Source organism: Muntiacus reevesi, chromosome 18, assembly GCF_963930625.1.
Source record: "Muntiacus reevesi chromosome 18, mMunRee1.1, whole genome shotgun sequence".
NCBI classification, from domain to species: domain Eukaryota; kingdom Metazoa; phylum Chordata; class Mammalia; order Artiodactyla; family Cervidae; genus Muntiacus; species Muntiacus reevesi.
This window is the reverse complement of record NC_089266.1, coordinates 48,081,736-48,100,589: the sequence shown is the minus strand read 5'-3', so window position 1 is coordinate 48,100,589 and position 18,854 is coordinate 48,081,736. Positions and strand designations below refer to the sequence as shown.

The window sequence follows — 18,854 nt, the reverse complement described above, 5'->3', positions numbered from 1 at the left end:
AGAAAGAATCTTGGTTACCTTTCTTTCATGTGAATTATAGAACTAGCCTGACAAATTCCATAGAAATACACTAGTAAGATTTTTATTGGAAAGTCAATGAATCTACAGATGAACTCAGGGAGAATTAACACTTTGCAAATATATATATTCCAATCCAAGGCCATGATATTTATCTAGATCTTCTTTATTATTTCTAATGATTACAACTTTCTCCAAAAAAGGTTGCACATTTTTTTGTTAGACTTATTCCTCAGAATTTCATATTTTGAGTTGCTATTTCAAATGGAATATTTTTCTAAACAGTTATTATACCATAAAATTTTAATTTTGTATATTGACTTTTAAAATTTATTTAATTAATTAATTTATTTTGGCTGTACTGGGTCTTTGCTGTGGCTCAAGCTTTTTTCCTCTAGCTGCAGAAAGCAGGTGCTACTCTCTAGCTGTGGTGTGTAGGTTTTTCACTGTGGTGGCTTCTCTTGTGGAGCGCACGGGCTCTAGGGTGGGTGGGCTTCAGGAGTTGCCGTGGTTAAGTGGGCTAAGTGGTTATGGTGCATGGGCTTCGTTACTCTGTGGCACATGGGATCTTTCAAGACCAGGGATCGAACCTTGTCTCCCACGTTGGCAGGCAGATTCTTTACCACCGACCTACCAGGGAAGTCCCATATACTAACTTTTGTATCCAGCAACTTTGCTAGATTTTAAATAATCCTAATAATAAACGTGGATACGTTGAGGCTTTCCGGGTAGACCTCATGTCATACATAATAGTGGCTGATGTATTTCTGTACTCCTATCCACACCTTTACTCCACTCCTCATACTTTTTTGTTCTTTTTCTTGCCTTACAAAAGCAGTTGGGATATCCAGTATGATGCTGAAGAGCAGTAATGATAGCAGGCATTTTTGTCTTATTCTTAAAGAGATTGCTTTCAACATTTTACCTCTATGTATGATGTATCCTATAGATTTTTTTGTAGGAGAACTTTACATGATAAAGAGTACCATTTCATTCTCAGTTGGCCAAGGACTTATCACGAATGGATAGTCAATTTTGTCAAATGCTTTTATCATCCATATCTTAAGGTGATGGCCATGTTTTTTCCTCTTTTTATGCATTACATGATAAATGATTCACATATTAATCAAGCTTACACTAGTGGGATAAAGACAACTGGGTTGTGACGGATTATTTTACACACTGCCAGATTCAGTTTGCAATATTTACTTGAGTATTTCTGCTTGTCATGAGTGGCAGAGTCATACTTTAAGGATGGAAAAGTGAGCAAAACAGAGCAAAGAGCATCAAGAGGCAATCTTTCAAATTATGTGGTGTTTCACTGCCATCTTGTGGCAGAAAGCAGTATCCACAGTATGTAGCTTTAAAATCTTAGCCATAGTGTTTGAGACTTAGTAAGTCATTTAGTGGCGCTAGAGAGAAAGTGATGGATAAATTCCACCTAAACGATACACTGAAAAGCACTGGAGAATCTGAGCCTTTTTCAGATGCCTGTGGTTCACTCCATGGATGAGCTGCTGAGAGGCAAGCTCTTCAGATAGGCTTTCTCAATTTCAGCCTGGTCTGACTCAAGTAACCCTCACTATACAAGGTCAAGAAGAGGCCAATGGGGAATGCTAACCTCTACTAGAGAAATTATCTCAGTCCTCTCGCAGAAGCACACCGATTTACAGTCTCATCAAGTTGTGTTTTGTTGTTCTTTCTTTGGTGCTAGTGGGACAGAGCAGTTTAGTTTTTAACGGACTGGTGAAAGGAGGAACAGGGCTGTCCATGTCAAGTGCTGGTGACAGGATGGACTGGCTCAGCTGTCGCTCAGCCCTGGAAGGAGACGGTCTCGGGTACAGAGCCTCAGGAAGGAGACGGTCTCGGGTACAGAGCCTCAGGAAGGAGACGGTCTCGGGTACAGAGCCTCAGGAAGGAGACGGTCTCGGGTACAGAGCCTCAGGAAGGAGATGGTCTCGGGTACAGAGCCTCAGGAAGGAGCTTACCGTTCTGGAACTGTGTCTCTACTCGCAGGTACTGCCGCAGCAGGTCCATCACCACAGCTTTCATGTGTCCTCGGATGCCACTGCGGTACCTAGGCAAACAGAGGAAGGTATAAATAAATAAGATAAATTCAAGTCTAGAAGAAAATCCTGACAGGCTAACACCGTTAAATAACCAACCATGAAATAAACCCAAGGCCCAGGACGTACTAGGCTTCCTACAGAACAGCTTTCCCTGTGTATATAGGACAGGACAGGAGCCAGTCTAGAATCAATTAACCAGGTCAAATTAAACTCAAGCCAGCTTCCCTGGTGGTCCCGCGGCTGAGAATCTGCCTGCCACAGCAGGCGACACAGGTTCGATCCCTGCTCTGGGAGGAACCCACGTGCCATGGGGCAGCTAAGCTTGTGCGCCACAACTACTGAGGCCCACACGCCCGAGAGCCCGAGCTCCGCAGGAGAATCCACCGCCGTAAGAAGCTGGTGTCACCCGCAGCTAGAGAGAAGCCCCTGCTCACAACAGTTAGAAAGAGTCTGTGCACAGTGACGACAGCACAGCACCGCCAAAAATAATAAATAAGTAACATAAAGCCAAGTCTAAAAGAAATGTGGCCACAGACAAGACTTTTTTTCTTATAAAGAAATGGAGGAAAAAAAGAGAGAGAGAAAAAACAAGACCAAAACCACTTGATGGCCCTACCCAACAACACGCTGGTTCAGTCCCCCATTGCTAAGCAGAAATGATCACCACACCCTTGAAATGGCTAAGGGAAATCTGAAAATTTTATGTATATCTTAAAGCTGAAAAAGTCCTGTGAAGATACCTTTAGCCCAATAGTTGATCCCATGAGCTAATAAGAGTAAATGTCAAAGAGGGCCCTATGCCAGAAAAAAAATTTCAAGGGAAATTGTAAGGAAAAAAGAAAACAGTGAGATTCATGCCTTAATAATTGATGAAAAGATGCCGAATAGAAGGAAGTCATCAGAAACGTTGAGTAGGAGAGTTAGCTCACGATTCTAAGATATTTAGTAGACATAGGTATTTTCTAAGATACGAGGTGCTTTCTAAGTTCTCTAAGGTGAACTGAAGGTAAACCTCTTTGTGATTACTGAGAAGGAAGGAAGGTGTGGGGACGGGCAGGTCTGGGACGCTGGAGTTCCATGTACCTACCTCTGCACCAGCTGGACGATGCTCTGAGTGTTCATGAAGAAGACTTCCCGTTCAGATTTCCGGTTCAGTGTGGCTGCGTGGCTATCTAGGATGTTGGCAATCTAAAGTATGAGAAAGAAGAAAAATGAAGCCCGACTCAACAGAGGGACCCAAAACATTAGCCTCTGCATAATAGCATCAACACTAGGAATCCTGTTGTTGTTTTTTTCAATTGGAGTATAACTGCTGCAATGGTGTGTTAATGTTTACTGTACAGCAAAGTGAATCGGCTACAGGTAAACATACACCCCCGCCCTCTTGAGCATCCCTCCCACCCCTGCCCCCATTCTGCGGTCTAGGTCATCACAGAGCGCCGAGCTGGGCTCCCTGCGATGTGCAGCAGCTTCCCACCAGCTACCTACTTCCCACACGCTAGTGTGTACACGGCAGCGGGGCTCTCCCAACTCATACCACCCCCCCCACTGTGCTCACGTGTCAGCTCCCTCCATCTGTGTCTCCACTGGAATTACCGTCATTGGAACGTGATCATTTCTATCTTTCACATGTTGAGCGCAGCTGAATCCTACTAGGCATAGTTTCGGGGTTCATTCATGATAAATAAGAAAGCAACTTCTATTTCTTTCCCCCTTTGCCAGATGAATTAACGAGTGCATCACAAAAACTAGCGTCCTTACCAGAGGTCCTGACAGGCAAGACATGCTTAATGCCCCACTTGTCTGGCTTTACCCCCTACATGTAAGTCTGGATCAGAGGCAAAGAGTAATAAGCATGCTGTAGAGGTAGTGAGGAAGTCTCTGATGAAAAAGCTACAAATATCCGCCTGCTTTAGAATCACAAAAATACTTCTAATCAGGGTGCAGCCCCAGGGACAGAACTCTATGGGTTACACAACCAATATGCTTTTCTCTTAAACCACAGATACCTTACATTTCACACCCAACACTTAACTTACTGGGCTTGCATCATGAGGCAGACTTACAACACCCAGACAGTGAGGAGAATCCAAACAGGAAGGACTCCTCCTGCAAGAACTCTAGTGTGGGCATCCAGCAGACAACGACAGCGTTAGTCCGTAAGTACCTGCTGGCTGGGAAACTGACAGAGGACGGATGTGATGTTGCTGGCATACTGAGCCATTTCCTTCTTGATAGACTTCTCCACATTGGGTGGGATACGACCAGAGACGCTGGTCATGATATCCTGCAATTCTAGGAGAGGCAAGGAGGGGTCTCTGAGGGTCTTCATCAACCGTTCAACCCAGTCTTTCACCTGAGAAGAAGGAAATAATAAAATAGGATCTGGACAAAATTAACATAATCCCCCAAACAAAATTATATGTCTGAATTCACTACCACATAGTACAGGCATACCACGCTTTATTGTGCACTGCTTTATTACACGTTGCAAATATTGTGGTTGTTTTTCTTACAAACTGAAGATTTCATGTAAAACCCTGTGTCGAGCAAGTCTATTGGCACCATTTTTCCAACGGCTTTGTTCACTTCATGTCTCTGTGTCACATTTTGGTAATTCTTGCAGTATTTCAAACCCTCCACCAGCAAAACCATTACAACTCCTTAAAGGCTCAGGACATGATTTGCCTTTTTTAGCAAGAAAACATTTTTAAACTTAGATATGTACATTTTTTAGATGTAATGCTATTACACACTTAATAGACTATGTGCCTGCTAAGTCACTTCAGTCATATCCGACTCTTTGCGACCCATGGACTGTAGACCACCAGGTTCCTCTGCCCATGGGATTCTCCAGGCAAGAATCCTGGAGTGGGTTGCCACTTCCTCCCCCAGGGGATCATCCCAACCCAGGGATCGAACCCACATATCATGTCTCCTGTATTGGCAGACAGGTTCTTTATCAATATGTAAACATAACTTTTCTATGCACTAGGAAAGCAAAAAATTCATGTGATTTTCTTTCTTGTAATACTCGCTTTATTGAAGTGGTCTGGAACCAAACCTGCAGTATCCCCAAAGTATGCCAGTACTACTTTGAAATTATAATATAAACAACTAACATTGTCATTGTTCACTGGTTTAAATCCCAATTAAATGTGAAGTCAATGACAGAGATAAGAAGCAAGGATATAAAGACTTCAAATCCTACAACTAATACTGGCAGAATTTTGGTCAAACAGTTTTCCCTTCCTCCCTCTTAAAAAAATTCCCCTATATGAATTTTAAACTATGCTGGAGAACACCCATTCTCCAAGATGTACACCTGCTCCCCTACCCCAGCCCACCTACGAAAAGTGACTCATACCCTGCTGCTAAAGAAAGGATCTGGAAGGCAGTATCCGTTCATCACGTTGACCAGATTATCCAGGACATAGTGGAACACTCGATGGAGCTTCTCGCCTCTGAGCGCTGTGCTCTGGATCTGTGGCAGACTGCCTGTGTGAAGCTCAGCCTGTCAACCCCAATGAGAGATCAAGTCATCCACTACCTTCAGACACACCACTGCAACTTAGATTCATCATGTAAAATCAAGACTTCCCTTTAGGGACTTCCCTGGTGGTCCAGTGGTTAACAATCAGCCACCCAGGCGGAATTAAGATCCCACAAGTGGTGGGGCAACTAAGCCTGTGCAAAACAACTGCTGAGCCTGTGTACCACAGCTAGAGAGAAACCCTCACACAGAAACAAAGACCCCGCATGCTGCAACTCAGACCCGATGCAGTCAAAGCAATTAATAAAAAAGGAAAGACTTCCCTTTACCACACCCAGCGACAAGGAGAGAAGTCAATGTGAGAAGCATCATGAGAAAAAGCACAGACTCTTAATATCATAGTAACTCTTATAAATTCTAGATGCATGATACCAAAGGCACAAATACAAAGGCATAAGGCATAAAATGAGAGGTAAAAAGCTGAAGGAAAAACTGGAAAACCAAGGACTGAGATCACTTGCCTCTCCAGACCACCCCTACCGTGTACCCAGCTCTTGGAGGGCAGTATTAAAAGTGTCTATCCAACTCTTTACCTGCTGGACCTTGCTGGGGTTGTCCAGTTGCATTTTGGCTATTACACAGCCCGGGTCAAGAGCTGCTCCAGGCCGCTTGACGTAATGGATACAGCCAGACTCTGCGGCTGTTAAGGTCATTACCATCTTCATCACCTGCAAGGAAAACTAAAATCTCTCAGGACCTAGCTTTAGGGATTAATGACAACTACTGATAGTTCCTGTTTCTAATGTTTAAATCCATTTTTGCCATGGTTGGTTTTGACTTGTCTTATACTGAGAAATGATGAACAATTTATCTTCCTCACACCTGTGAATCCAGGTACTTACTCTATCTATGATATCCAGACCAAAACCTAAGGATCATTCCCACTCCTGTATCTCCCTTATCTGCCAGTTACTAAGCCAGGTCGAAGGCACTGTCTAAACCTCTCTCAAAAATCTTCCTGTCTTGCCAACTCTTTGGTTTGGGCCCTTATCATTTCTGGTTTAGAGGAATTCAGCAATCTCCCAACAGGGACTTCCCTGGTGGTCCAGGGGCGAGGACTCTGCAACTTCCCGTACAGGGGGCCCAGGTTTGGGCCAGGTCAGGGAAGCAGATCCCACACGCCACAGCTAAGAGCATGCGTGTCGCAACGAAGACTTGGTACAGTCAAATAAATTTTTTAAAAATATTAAGGGAAAAAACCAACCTCCCCATAGACATCTTTACATGTTATGCACCTCCAATAAGGCCACTAGAAGCAATCATTCTAGAGCCCAAATCTCATTCCATCACTTTTCTATGTCATATCCTTCAGTGACCCCACCAGCCTTGAGGAGAGTCTAAACTTCTCAGCGTGCTTTATAAGGTTTTTTAACCTGATCTCAAATTCTGACAGCTCATTTAGCATCTCTGCTTGCCATTTCCCGGTAAACCTTAGTCTGTTCTCAAGCAATGTCAATATAGACCTGTACTTCCCTCTATACACCACACGCTCTCGCTTCTGTGTGTTTGTACATGCTGTTCCTTCACCTTTAAACAGCGTTGCCTGGCCTGCCTCATCTGGTCTATCACTGTCTATCTTCCAATGCCAAGATCAAAGTCCTCGCTTTCAGGAATTCTTCTCTCACTGCCCATCCAGCCCCATACTGACTTGGGGCACGTGGCCCTCTGCACTTTGTGCAGCCTTCTCAAAATTTGTATTTCACTACAAGTCTATTTCAAGGCCCCATTCCACCTATCATATTCTTTCCGTATAACCAGTACTTGGCATAATACCCAACGCTCAGTAAGTGCCGCTGCCTAGGATCTATTCTTTAGAGCTAGAGGTTCCTCATCTATCCAAGGAAAACTATGAGCTTTTAATGTGTTTTTAAAATCCTAAGGATCAAGGACTTCCCTGGTAGTCTGGTGGTTAAGCCTGTGTGCTTCCAGTGCAAGGGGTGCGGGTTCCATCACTGGTCGGGGAACTAAGACGCCACATGCCATAAGGCACGGCCAAGAAAATATTTTTTTAAATAAATAAAATGCTAAGGTTCATAACTCTAATCAAACAGATACTCTTTCCTTTCTATTTTTTACTTCCTTTCTGTTACTCTTGAGTCCTAGTCCATCCCAGCCAACTCTCTGCCCACCTTCCCTCCCATGACCCGGAAGCCCAACGACCACCCTGACCTCGATCTCGGCATAGCACTGGCCAGCAAACACATGGCCTCCATCCTCCACAATGTACTGGATTAACTTCCCAGCAGACGGTGAGCGCAGCACCGAAGGGTCGTTTTCCTTCTCAAACACACAAGTTTTATTGCCAATTGTGATGCGATACCTAGGAGATAAGTAGGAGTTATCTAAGTTAATGAAGCATCTTAAGTTGTAAAGAATAAAGGTAGAATGATGTCAATCTTAAAAAAAACCTGAAAACTTCATTGTATACATACACACAGGACATTTATTGCATCTTTGTTTACAATGCCAAATAACCAAAATTCCCTTCAATAATGGTCAAATTAAATTAATTATGGTACATCCATATAATGGAAGATTATCTGACCATTAAAAAGGATAGACATATCCATTGAGCAGGAAGAAAAAAAACATGAAGGTGCTGATGATGTAATAGCTAAGATGTTTCAAACTCTTACTAAGTTCCAAGCAATGGTCTACACCCTTTCCATGTGTTAATTCATTTAATTATCACAACACCACAAAGATTGGTGTTGAATAGAGTACAATATGTTAAAGGAAAAAATAAGATGCAGAACTAAAGGTTACTTTTATTTGTGAATATGTTTAAAAGAAAAACATAGTATGTACATATATATAATTTATATATGCATACAAAATTTCAGTAAAGACATATAAGAAACTGTTAACAGTAGTAGCCTATAAAAAAGGGAATTTATTTTTCATTGCCCACACTACAGTGGTGGAGAGACATTATTTTTAATTTTAAAGACTTCTAATACTCTTGAAATTTTTATTAGGTAAATGTTCTATTTTTTAAAAAATTAGAATAGACTCCCCAAAAAGACCTCGACAAACCCCAAGAGTTAAACACGCCCTACCGAGAGAAAAGGTTGGTACAATGACCAGCAAACGGTGCCCAAAGAGCCACTCACCTATCCACCTCCTCCTTCATGTACGTGGTGTAACTGCTGCCGTCATAGGACAGGAGCAGTCCACCGTCGCTCAGCCGATGCACGTCTACCTCCACACACGAGCCGTTCATGATCACCACGTAGGAGTTCGGGGACTGTCGAGTCACCTGTAAGAAATGAGAAACCAAAGAGACAAGTCAGTGTGTTCCTTCCAGGGAGAGTGCCAGACAAAATTTCAGTATCTCAGAGATCGAGGTGTGCAAGCTCCATCAGATGGGACTTCCCTGGTGGTCCAGTGGCTGAGACTCCAAGCTCCCAGTGCGGGAGGCCCAGGCTCAATCCCTGGTCAGGGAATTAGATCCCATATGCCACAACTAAGAGCTTTCATGACTCAGTTAAAGATCCTGCACGCTCCAACTAAAACCCGAATCAGCCAAATAAAATAAATAAATAAATAGCTAAGGGAAGCTCTACTGGAGAGGAAAGAGCACCGTGCTCTATTTTCATGGCACTGGCAGCTGAGCACTGGTGCTGTGGGCACGGCTCAGCCCTGCCGCGAGCAACGAGGGGGACCTTAGATACATCTCCCTGCTCTGACGGTTCTCTGTCTCCTTCATCTCTTGGTTGCACATGTGAAGTTGAACAACAGCGAAAATACTTGCAGAGACTCATCAAATACTGCTTTGACACAGGCTACTGACACTAATAATGACTGTAATTTCACTCATGCCCAGCCCTGCAATAAACCAAATTTTCCCTCCATCACCTGACCTAAAGGAAGCAAGCTGACAAAGACAGAGGCAAAAAAGATAGCACAGACCTTATGAGGTTCAGCATACCTTCAGTACGTACTTGACTCCCTCGTAGATGAGTTCAACGTCTACTGTATTCAGAAGTGTATGTGCAGAGAGGACTTGGCCCCTGAAAGAGAGCAACGTGGGAGCTACTTCTAGAAAGTTCTAGAAGCTTACAAGGGCTCTCAAAGGTGATTGGTTATAGCATTTCCTGGAATATCAAGACTGAAAACAAGCTAAAGGACCACCAGTAAGGGACAGAGACATAAATTTTGAAAAAGCCACATAAATGAATACTATGCAGCCATTAAAAAGATAACGTGTTTTATGCACTAATATGAAACACTCTCTAAAACACACTGTTAAATAAAAAAAAGCAAATGAAACTGTACAGGATAGTTTCACAGTACACTATCACTTGTGATTAAAAAAAAATGGAGGTAGGAAGGAACAAATATTATGTATATACGCTTATATGTATCTGCCATATAGCTGAAAGATAACAGAAAATAAAAACAGAAACATAGGCTGATTATAGGGAAGGAAACTAGGTGGCCAGGAAACAGAGGTACGGAGGAGACTCATCACTATATATTTTTTACTGCCTTTTGAATTTTGAACCATGTGAATATGGTTTATACTGAGCGTCAGTGTAACACAGTGAGAGATCTTCATGGTAAGACTTGAATAAATGAAATCTCAGTTGAATTTAAATGCCTGTGATAAAGTGCTGTAAACGATTAGCCTTGTGGACAAATCCTCCAGGGACTCGGAGGCAGAATTTAGTTTCCAGAACCAGTGCTGGAAATAAGTTTAGCCACACAAGTCTGATCCTGTACTTGAAAGACTCGTGAGGTCATCATGAATATCAGCCTCAATTATTAATTCCTGAAAGGTGTTGCAGGTAATATATGAAGTATCCAGGGTGCCTTACTAGAGAAAAACACCAGATTTTTATCACCGGGGCTCAGAGAGATTGGATGCTTGTATAGAAAGACTCCAGTTTTTACAAAGCAACCAAATCTAATCATGGTATAAACCAATTTTTAGAATCTACACTTAGAGCCCCCAAACCATTTGCCATCAACTCCTACATCCCTTCTCCTCCCTGTCCCCACAGTCAGTGAACAAGTAGCACTCACAAGCTGCCAGCAACAGAGAGAATAAATGGGTCTCTGAACATCAGGCCCGTGCTCAGGACCACAACTTAGCCTGCACGGAACACGGAATGCCAAGCCTACCTCTCTAAGGAGTGAAGGAAGTTGGAGATGCTATTCCGCAGGCTCACGTCTGCCACGTGGAGAGCCCCACAGACAACTCCCAGCATGGTGTCAGGTCGCTCCGCCTGAAAGGGACGAAAAGGCGGCAAATCAAAAGCAAACTCAGTCACTTGGCACCATGGCCCCTCAATTTAAATCAGGCTCAAACGTGCTTGAAGAATCAGCGACCAATGAGAATCTCCATCCTCGTTATCCAACTGATTTTTGAGACAAAAACACATTGTTAGAATTTGAATACAGATGAAAAACACCTTTCCCCCCACCCTCCTGAGATTTTCACTGAGTCAATCGAAGAGAGGCTCAAAAACAAGCTTCTGTCACAAATAAATTTTTAAAAAGTGCAAAGATTTGGCTACTGATAATCTCAAAGAAAAAATGGTGTGTAAACTACCCAGGTAATACACGTGAATCCAACAATTTTATACAAAATCTTGAGTAGTTTATATTGGCCCAGCAGTTCAGGAACAAAGGGTAACCTCTGTTGACGAAAATGAAGCCCTCTCATCAGATTTGGTAGACAGATAGAGCTCAACCACATTTAATATCAAATGAAGAAAGAAAATACTTCAATCTCTGCACACCTCTCTTCAACTATATCCTTGGAAGTAATACAACTTATACAATGACTACATAACAAGGCACAAGAACGCTTACTTACAGTGCTAAAATCACACTGACTCCTAGACTTTTCCACACAGACCTAGAACCATTTGTATTAGAATCAAATAAGTTGTGTCTAAAGGCATGGACTGATCTCACAAGCCTATAAAAACCCAATCCCAGAGGCTGTTTGTGTAATGGAGAAATACCCACCTGCACTTTTTCTGCTATCAGCCTGTCCAGCCAGCCGGTGTCGATTCTGTTCAACTGAAAGCTTTCAGTCTCCAACAATTTGATCAGGTACTCGACTGTGGTTCGAAAGTCGCCCCGGATAGACAGCTCCTTCAAAGCCACCACCATGTTTCTGGGGGAAGGACAGAGCAGATCTCTTTCAGCAACAAATGTTTTACTGTTTTTCAACCATTTTCAAGAACTATTTCATCCCTTTGGAGTCTTAGGAGGGAGGGGAGAGAAACACACAGTCCCAAGAACAAATGAGGGTGCAGATACACATGTGCTCATTCCAGACAGAATTTTCAAGAAGCTAGCAAACTTGTGAGTCTGACTAACCTGACCATCTGAGCATCAGCAGATCACAGACACGTCGTTATACAGAACACAGAACAAATTATGTGCAAACCACCCTTTGTTTTCACTGTTTCCATCATTCTATTCATTGATTGACGGTTAACTAGAATTAGGGCATAATTCTCCCCTTCTTAAGCCCTTTTTATTTTATCTAAATAAGATTTATATATAATGAAATATACTTATTTTAAGTACACTGTTCAATGAATTTTTACAAACACTGAGACCTTAACTTAAAGGTTTCCATACAATGAAGGTAACCAGGAAAGAGAAAGTTGGGTATCAGCGTGACACTGCATGTCAAGAGTGTTTCTTTTTTTTAAGCTGTGTTTTAGCCAGCTATAGAATGACTTGCTCCTTACTTTGCTTACTTCCCAATTAAGTGTTAAATAACCACATTTTAACAAGATTTCAACACTGTGAGCTTTTCCCCAGTATATTTCTGCTCTGTATTATCCTGAACAGGGCAGGTCCTTACTTTGACATTTATTATGCATCTCATAGACTCAAGACACATACTAAGCTCTTAAGGGAGACAGTAATCACTTTAAACATTTATGGCAGAATATCATAAATATAAGTAGAGAGATAAAAGCAAAGCGCCAAGGGGTTCTAAGAAGGGAGAAGACCCGCCTCCCCTTGGTTTCATAAAGAATGTAAGACCTGACATAGAAAACAAAGTTATGGCTACCACAGGGGAACAGGAGCGGGGAGGGGTAGATTAGGGGCGTGAGATTAATAAGACACAAACTACTACACCTAAAACAGACAAGCAATGTTGATCTATTGCATAGCACAGGGAATTATAGTCAACATCTTATAATCACCTATATGGAAAATGATCTGAAAAAATATATAAAAACGGAATCACGTTGCTGCGCACCTGAAGCTAAGACAACACAGTAAATCAACTACTCCTCAGTTAAGGAAAAAAGGATACGGGATCTGAAATGGATAAAAGTAAAGCTAAGATTATGACTGTGACAGAAATATTCTTCCAGGTGACCCAGGAGTTCTCAGCCTAGAACATTACTCTGTTTCCCACCTCCATCCTCCTCTCTGTGTCCTATCTTGGCCTGGCTTACTCCTCTATACATTTCAGATATGCATCTAGACGTCCCTTCCTTTTGGGAAACCTTCCCTGACCCATTCTGGATGGACGTAGCTGACTCAGCTCCACGTTCCTGTAACACCCTCACATAATCTCACTATCAGAGACAGCACCTCCTACATTCTGTTCAATGGCTTACTTGCCTCTCTTACCCTGGATCATCAAGTTCCATGATGGCACAGCCCCTACGGTGGTCCTCATTATATTGCAAGAAACCATTAAGATATTCATTAAGTATTTGTTGAATGGAGTAAATGAATGAATGGAGAGAGGGAACAGCAAAAACAAAGGGAAAAAGGAAATAAAGAGGGGTTGGGTCCAGGGAATGTTACAACTGAAGCAGACAGTAATGAGGACAAGGATGAGGGGCAAGTCCACTCATTCAGCATCGACGGAACACTTACTACATTCAGGGGATACCTCAGCAACAAGACACACACAGTTCTGTTCTCATGGTGTTTAGATTATAGTCCATTGGAAATAATAAGGGAAACATGGGCTGGAACTAGTCTAGAGAAGAGCAGTGAACACCAAGCTAAAGAATATAAGCCTAATGTCATGAAGAAAGAAGAAACAAACTCTGAGCTGAAGAGTGAACTCTGGCACGGGGTCAAGAGCATGCTTCAGGACGTCCCTGCTGGTTCAGTGGGTAAGAATTCACCTTGCAATGCAAGGGCCATAGGTTCAATCCCTGGCCCGGGAACTAGGATCCCACCTGCTGCAGGGCAACTCAGCCCGTGTGCTCTGGAGCCCACGTGCCCCAACTAGAGAGTCCTGTGCCACAATAAAGACCCCAAGTGCCATAACTAAGACCCAATACAGCCAAATAAATAAATAAAATATTAAAAAAAGAAAGCACGCTTATTGCAGAGACCTTAATTTTCATATGCTCAACGTTAGCCTGGCAGCTTTACACTGCAGATATATGTCCAGAGCAGGTTGGGAAGTAAGGAGCAAGACTTTTGGAGCAAGTCATAAGACGAGTCCTGGAGAGAAGGCTTGGTGGCCTGCCAATCAAGACTGGAAACCTAAATATCAATAGCGGCCACTCTGGGGATGTAAACGAATGAGGCAGGCTGGACGGGGGACTGTGTGAACTAGAGAGTTCGTGTTTCCTCTAAGAGAAGCAGTCACACAAAGCCTCAGTTAACTTTGGCCAAATGGAATATAAAACCAATGTTATTGTCACCCCACTTTTTTCAAGAGACAGCAGAAATGCATGCATTTATTTCAATCTCCCACTTTTTAAACAATACTCTATAAGCCAATCAAAACACATCAGTGGCTGTGACTAGCCAGAAAACCACCGGTTTGCAAGCTCTAGTTTCTTCATAACATTAGGTTTATATTCTAGTTTATTCAAAACATTAAGGTTTATTTTCTTCACTTTGGCAAAGCAGGATGCAAAAGGCAACTTTATACCAGATAGTTTTTGTGGGAGCACTGCTTGGTAGAGCACGAAATACAGAAAAACTGAGATTTCCCAACTTCTGAAAACATTATTAAAAACCAACATTATTAATAAGTGTTTACTGATTAGATAATCTGGGTGTACAGGTTGAAAATCAAAGGAATAGTATTAAATCCTTGGTCAAAGTCAATCAACAGTTAAAAAATATAAAACAGGTAAATCAATTTTGGATAAACATTCTAAAATATCTAACCCGTCAAAATCACCTTAGGACCCTACTTTTCAGGCAAGCAAAACTTAATATTAAATTAAATATTAAATGTTTATGCTCAATAGAATATTAACTAATACCTATAATATACTAGCTATATTGTAAGTTGTGCATATATTTCATAGCACATTGAGGCCCCTCATATAAAGTGATGTGGACAGTTCCCTTAAGCCCTGTTCATGTAATAAGCAGCTTAACTTTATTATTCTAAATGACTACAGGACATTTATAGCTATACCTTTATTTTGATGACAAATAATGGATCTTATTCATGATATAAGATGCCACGGTCTTAGTCACAAATCTACTTCTGCCCCAAATAAAATACTATTTCTATAGAAAAATATGACATCATTAGAGTAATCAATTTTATAAGTTGATCAAAAACACATGAAAACAAAAAATTATTTGAAAAGGCTCAGAGTAACAGACAGAAAAACATCTGCCAAACACTGCATAAATTTAATACAACATTAATGCAACTACAATTGAAGATACATTTCTTACAAGAAGATTATCCACATTACTGCTTCTATAGCAATACATGATTCCCTTTCCCATGCTCACACTTCACTGAAGATTATCACAAGTTTATTTTTTGAAATGCAACCACATGCTATTATACTCACGAAATTGCTTCCTCTCGGTTTTCTCCCCAGGAAAAGCAGTGACCAAACTGAGAATCAGCAAATTCATGAAGCCCGCCTGCAGCAGCAACACTGAAATAACCCCAAACGTTCTTATTGCTGCGAAAATTCAGCTCTTGAACTGTTCCTGAGCTGGGCTTAAAACCCTGTTAGGGAGTGAAGAATATGAGATTATATTATATTTATAAGAAAGAGAACGTTCATACACTCACTGGTCGGGTTCTGTGTAACCACATAGACACATGAGTGGAAATGGCACAGAAAAACCATTCAGGCTTGCGGGCCAGTGTCCAGCACTACAGACCCACTGAGGACTCGGCGATGACACAGGCAGGACTCAATGACCAGGGCAACAGTGATCACTTACTTGTCTGCTCCCATGAAGCCTCTATAAATTTCCCTCTCCAGGGGAGGTCCTAAGGCACTTTAGATATGCCCTCAGATAGCATCTTAATATTAAAGTTCACACTGGGGGAAAAAAAAGTGTAAACCTTTTAAGTGATGGGTTACCTCGTCTGGATTTTCACTAGTGATACGAGCAGCAATAACATGGCCCCTTGGGCAAGGAACATGAGCCGAATTTTCAAAATCAATGGGCGCATCGCCCCAGGGAGAAACCCCGTACATCATACGGATATCCTTGATTCTGTACAGAGGGATCCCCATGGCAATCTGAAAGGTAATAAAACACACGTCACTCATCTTTCACAGTTACTTCCCTTAAAACATGGAGGCTATCAGAGGATGGAGAAGATTTTTCACTTGAGTAGCCACCACCTAAAACACTTTGTTTTTATTGTCTACATTCTACATCACTGAATAAGCAATTCTAAATTACTTGAAACAAAATACACAGAAGGTGTTAATTACTTCCCACTTTTTAAAAAGTCCCCAAATCCCTAATGCAATAGACATGAGATTTCCTCTAATCGTCATTTCTCCATCACCCTTATTTGTAAAATGTCTTTCAAAAATATGACATTTTAAATCAGAATGAAAATATCCAAAGGAAGAGTCAATGTCAGTGGCTCTCCAAGAAGTTCAGACAGCTAAAAAAGTCCTAACTATGTCATAATTACCTCCAAATTATCCCCACAAATCAACGGAAAAGGTAGATTTACATACATAAATCTTCATTTACTGGGTTCCTTAATAGGGACCACTGGGGACCAAAAGGGGTTCCCACTGTGGACAAAGAATATGTATTTACAAATCAAGTCAAACTTCATCATTAGCTATTACTGCTTCCCACAGCAGCTGTTTCCTGGGCAGAATGGAGAAAATAATATTAACAGTGCTACTTTAAACATTATAAAAATAAATGTGTGCTGCCACACTCTTGCCAGGAAAAACCTCAGCCACCACTCTGAAGTGGAATTACACTAAGAAAAAGGAGCTGCTATTTAGTCACTAAGTCATATCCAACTCTTTTGCAACCCCATGGACTGTAGCCCATCAGACTCCTCTGCCCCATGGGATTTCCCAGGCAAGAATACTGGAGTGGGTTGCCATTTCCTTCTCTAGGGGATCTTCCCGAACCAGAGACCAAACCCACCTCTCCTGCATTGGCAGGCAGATTCTTTACCACTAAGCCACCAGGGAAGCTCAAAAAAATGACCTGATGGACTGTAGCCCTCCAGGCTCCTCTGTCCCATAGGATTTTCCAAGCAAGAATACTGGAATGGGTTGCCATTTCCTTCTCCAGGGAAGCAAAAGGAGTAAAGGACAATTAAAAAGTAAGGTTTCCCAGAATTAAAACACCTGAGTACAGCATATCATTTGTAAAGAGTCTTGCAAAAATATGACATTTTATATCAGATGTGTCGGGCTAAAAAGTAATACTCCAGAATTGTTCCATATCAGGAAAACCCATCCACACATCCCAAGCCATCCAGCGTAAGAGAGGAGCATCACACGAGACTTGGATAGGAGGCACTCTTCTCTTAGCACAGGCTGGTTGAGCCAGTTTGGCGGGCATCTCTCATTCCAAACTCCTGAGAGCAGGGTGACTCACCTGGAGCTGCGCGGCAGGGAGGTTGACGTCGGCCACCATCTCTGTGCAGGGGTGCTCCACCTGGAGCCGAGGGTTCAGTTCCAGAAAGTAGAAGCTACCATCCTGGCTGTAGAGGTATTCCACAGTCCCTGCACTCACGTAACCAACCATCCGGGCAAGCTTCACCGCACACTCAAAGAAGAAAGAGAAGCCAAGCTAAGTACCTCACCTGGTTCAGCAGATGGCCCACTGCTCATCTGAAGCTTCTCCCTCTCAAAGAGCCAGTGTTTATAAGAGCCACCAAAGGCTTGTAGCCACATGAGAATAAATTTCACCCTCTTTGATTATTACACAAGATTCCTACACATGGATGACAAATTCAGTTCAAAGCTGAGTGAAAACAATGTTTTCCACTTGGGGTCACAGGTAATCCCACCTTATGAAGGCGAGATAAAGCACCATGGCAGAGTCTTCATTGTACCCTCTGTCCAGTATTTTCAGTATTCTTCCTAGAAACATGGGTGTCCAGATAGAGCCTAGATTTTCCACTCTGACAGCAAGTGACTAAGTTTTAACAAATGCAGTGTCAGAATGGGTGAGTAAAGGGTAATCCCTGATTCATCTTTTGAAAAGGAATTGCTTACCCTCTATTCTCAGCTCTTTCCTTTCTACGGACTGGAATGTGGTCATGACAGTGCAAGCCTATTTAATCATGCAGGTGAGAACATATTAAGAGTGACAAAACCAAAGAGAAAGAACCTGAATTCCAAAATGGTCTTGTGGAGTAGAATGGTCCTAATCACCTCAGGTTATGAATGAAAAGGAAAAATAAATTTCTAACCTATTGTGCGGTTGTATTTTTTAGATTTCATTACTATAATAGCTTAACCTGTACCCTAATCAATACAGAAACTATTAAATTCAGGAAGGATGTTGCTGTTGAAGAAAACTAAAGTATGTGATACTGAGTTAAAAATAGGGTAGTAGTTCTCAACTGGAAAACTGGTGGACTCCTTGTGAGGCATAAGAAAACATTTGGAGGGACTTCCCTGGCAGTAAGTGGTTAAGACTCCATATGTCCACTGCAGAGGGCATGAGTTTGATCCCTGGTTGTGGAACTAAGATACCGCAAGCCACACAGTAAGGCAAACACACACACATTTGGTAAACTGTCTCCTAAAATAACTTGGAATGCAAACAAAATACCAACTAAGCCCTAGGAAAAATGGCTAGAAAAAGTCAGAATGTGAAAAAACCAAAAGGCTTTGGACCCCTAAACCAAAGATGAGAATTTTGCCTTGAAGCAACACGCTGTCAAAGATGAGATCAAGGGCTGCTGCTGTAGTTTCAGCTGGCCTCAAGGTAGTCTTACTAAATGGAGGAGAGAAAAAGAGCTGAATACAGAAGGCAGTAAATAAAGAGGAAAA

The 18,854-nt window shown here is 42.0% G+C and overlaps 1 protein-coding gene across 9 annotated transcripts in view; it reads right to left on the bottom strand.

Annotated features, from left to right (window-relative positions):
* The window catches only part of ACACA (acetyl-CoA carboxylase alpha), a 271,850-nt gene that overhangs the window by 141,746 nt on the left and 111,250 nt on the right, over positions 1 to 18,854 (bottom strand). For all 9 annotated transcript variants that reach the window (XM_065911051.1, XM_065911053.1, XM_065911050.1 and 6 more), the window contains 13 exons: positions 17,449 to 17,619; positions 15,945 to 16,106; positions 15,417 to 15,580; positions 11,620 to 11,770; positions 10,768 to 10,871; positions 9,572 to 9,653; positions 8,754 to 8,899; positions 7,810 to 7,960; positions 6,174 to 6,308; positions 5,455 to 5,601; positions 4,255 to 4,443; positions 3,175 to 3,275; positions 2,007 to 2,095 (listed from right to left, as the gene is read on the bottom strand). In XM_065911051.1, coding sequence (XP_065767123.1) covers positions 2,007 to 2,095; positions 3,175 to 3,275; positions 4,255 to 4,443; positions 5,455 to 5,601; positions 6,174 to 6,308; positions 7,810 to 7,960; positions 8,754 to 8,899; positions 9,572 to 9,653; positions 10,768 to 10,871; positions 11,620 to 11,770; positions 15,417 to 15,580; positions 15,945 to 16,106; positions 17,449 to 17,619 — 1,792 coding nt within the window. The remainder of the gene's footprint in view (positions 1 to 2,006; positions 2,096 to 3,174; positions 3,276 to 4,254; positions 4,444 to 5,454; positions 5,602 to 6,173; positions 6,309 to 7,809; positions 7,961 to 8,753; positions 8,900 to 9,571; positions 9,654 to 10,767; positions 10,872 to 11,619; positions 11,771 to 15,416; positions 15,581 to 15,944; positions 16,107 to 17,448; positions 17,620 to 18,854) is intronic.